This window comes from Gadus macrocephalus, chromosome 10 (assembly GCF_031168955.1).
Source record: "Gadus macrocephalus chromosome 10, ASM3116895v1".
Lineage (NCBI taxonomy): Eukaryota > Metazoa > Chordata > Actinopteri > Gadiformes > Gadidae > Gadus > Gadus macrocephalus.
The window spans coordinates 18,742,008-18,744,869 of NC_082391.1; the positions used below are offsets into that span (position 1 = coordinate 18,742,008).

Here is a 2,862-nt window from a genome sequence, read left to right on the forward strand (position 1 = left end):
GCACCAGGGCATGGCAGGGAGCCTCAGGCGGACGGCCTGGGGCGCACGCAGAGGCCTGCAGCGGTGAAGACGAAGACGAGGTAGAGGGCGGGCCCCTTCTGGAAGGTCTGGAAGGTTTGGAAGGCAGAACCCCTCGGGAAGGCAAGGTAGAGGGCGGGCTCCTTCTGGAATGTCTGGAAGGCGGGACTCCTCTGGAAGGGAAGTTAGAGGGCGGGCCCCGTCTGGAAGGTTTAGAAGGCGGAACCCCTCGGGAAGGCAAGGTAGAGGGCGGGCCCCTTCTGGAAGATTTAGAAGGCGGGACCCCTCTGGAAGGCAAGGTAGAGGGCGGGCCCCTTCTGGAAGGTTTAGAAGGCGGGCCCCTCTGGAAGGCAAGGTCGAGGGCGGGCCCCTTCTGGAAGGTCTGGAAGTTCTGGAAGAGGGGCACCCTCGGGAAAGAGTAGGGTTCAGGAACAGGACAGGGCTCGGGGACCGGAGTCAGCTCAGGGGATGGAGAGAAATGTGGAACCGGATGGCACTCCAAAATCACCACCCCCACTCTGATAGTCCATAAGGCACCCTCCAAGCAACAGCGCTGCGCGCACGCCCCAACACAGCCTCCAACAAAAAGAGCGTCCGCTGGGTCCAATGATGGTCGGATCATTCTGTCAAGGTTAGCGGGTGGCAGGCAGGCAGGTCGGACCCAATCGCAGACAGTTCAATTAAAGGATAATTTATTAACGCAAAAGGCAAGGAACACGGGTGACGCGGGTGACGCGGGGAACACCAGGAACACACAGGACACAACTCACCACGAACTAAAATGATCCGACGAGGAACAAAGGAAAGACAAGGGCTTAAATACTAAACACAGGGCACGCAACAAGTAACAGCTAGAACACATTAGGAGAGGGAGCAATAATCACACAGAAGGGAAACTTAACAGGACATGGGGAGAAACCAGACAGAGATACTAAAGTAAAACACGAACACACCAAAACAAGACATGACAGTTACAAAAGGAAGTGCTGTAAAATGGACTTGACTTGACTTGAATCTCATGAGTCAGGCCACGCCCGGATCTTGATACGGCTTGGCATTATACAGTATGTCATTCCTCCACAGAGGCTCTTAAAGTGAAACGTGGTGAGAAGGGTTCTGCACCCCCACAAGAAACAGGTTCGTAAATGGAGGAGATGAAGAGGGACCACAGAGAAGAGGGTCCGGCAAGGAACCCCCAAGCTATGACTTTCAGCTTTGGTTCCACACTGAGGTGAGTTCAAACAGACGTTTTGTCGGTGGTTTCAACTCCGATATGTCAGAGGCCGGGGCAGAAGGAGGGGAAGGAAAGTTACCGGTGTTCTCTGGAACCAGCTATGATACATGACTCTACAGGACCATACTGTATTGTACAGTAAAGTCTCTGTAGTGTATTGTAATCGAGGCAGATCCAAGAAAGGAATGTGGTATCATTGCCACATACACCAAACAAAACTGTACTTCTTCCTGATGCCACTTTTGATTGGATTTGAATTCCGGATTGGGCTCCTATTGTAAATGAACCCACACATAGGTGGGCCAGTTTTAGATTATTGGGGTACAAGTGGACTGGAATAGTCCCTGGATGGGTGGACTTGTTGATGAGCACATTTTATTCTTGATCAATTTAGGTCAGATAAATAAAAGTAGTTCAGATATTGATAGCTGGAGTTAATAGCTGCAGTAGAATAGTTTAATAGTGCAGGTGTAAGTGAACACACAATACACAAAACCACCCCTATTAAAACCATTAACAATTGTTGACGCATAACAGATGCATTAAATGACGTAGTCCTCATTCAGTACAGCCTTTATTTGACTTATTTGTTCTCAATGGCAGATCAAACTATGGTTTGAAATCGTGGTGTCGGCAGATGTTCTCCGAGGAGATGGCGCTGTCCACCCCCATGGGCCTTCTCCGGCGGTTCCTTCTGCTGAAACAAGTGACGGTACTTCTGTCTCCCCGTTGCGCCATGCTGCCCCTGGTGGTGGGTTGTGTGATCAGCATGAAGGCCCTGTCGTTGCTGCGCTCGCCCCACATCTCAACCAAGCCCTCCAGTGTCTTCCTGCGGCAGCTTGCCCTTGCCGGCCTCCTCCCCCTCCCCTACCTGGCACTGCGGCTAGCGCTGACCACCCTCGACCTCGCCGTGATGGAGGCTGCTGCACCGGGAGGAGTGGCCCCGGAGACAGCAGGAAGGTGGGTGTGGTGGTGGCGGAGCTGTGCGGTGCCGTGCGTGTTGGCTGAGAAGCTCCTGGATGCCCACCTGCTGGCCTCGCTCATCCTGTTGGGGCTTCTGGGGCTAGAGGGGGTGCTGGTGTCCCGTTGGCCCCTCCAGACGCGTGGGCTCAGGACAGCCCGGTATGCCCAGCTCAGCTGTGGCCTGGTGTGGGTTGTGGTGTTGCTGGAACTACTGCTCCCGGAGGTGGATTTCAGGTGGACGGTTGGGGTGATGCCGGTCACCCGGACAGACGATGTGAGCGTGAGCTATGGGCTCGCTCTGCCAAACTCCTCCCTCTATCTGAGGAAGGCTCTTTGGGTGGTGAATGTATGGTTTCACTATTTTGTCATCTATTGCAGACCACAAAAGAGAGACGGCTGCTTCCACTAGACTGTGTTATTTCAGAAGAGTATCTATTGATAATCTAACATTAGGCTTCATGGGAGAACCTCTGTGAATTAATTGACCCCCTGTTAGAGGGCTGATCTTAAAGTCAAAATGTTGACAGGGTCAGAAGTGGCATTAGAACACTTGCTACGGTCAAGGAGTGGGACCAAATATACGTTGCCGTTGAATGAAGGCAGCATTGTGCCAAAGGAAAAATACGTTTTTAAATTTTATTTTTTTT

The 2,862-nt window shown here is 52.3% G+C and overlaps 1 protein-coding gene across 1 annotated transcript; it reads left to right on the plus strand.

Annotated features, from left to right (window-relative positions):
* The first annotated feature begins 860 nt into the window (after positions 1-860).
* LOC132466401 (uncharacterized) lies at positions 861-2,624 on the plus strand. Its single transcript, XM_060063643.1, has 2 exons — positions 861-1,249; positions 1,856-2,624. Exons 1-2 carry the CDS (start codon positions 1,164-1,166, stop codon positions 2,622-2,624), a joined length of 855 nt encoding a protein of 284 aa, XP_059919626.1. The 5' UTR covers positions 861-1,163.
* The last annotated feature ends 238 nt before the right edge of the window (positions 2,625-2,862 follow it).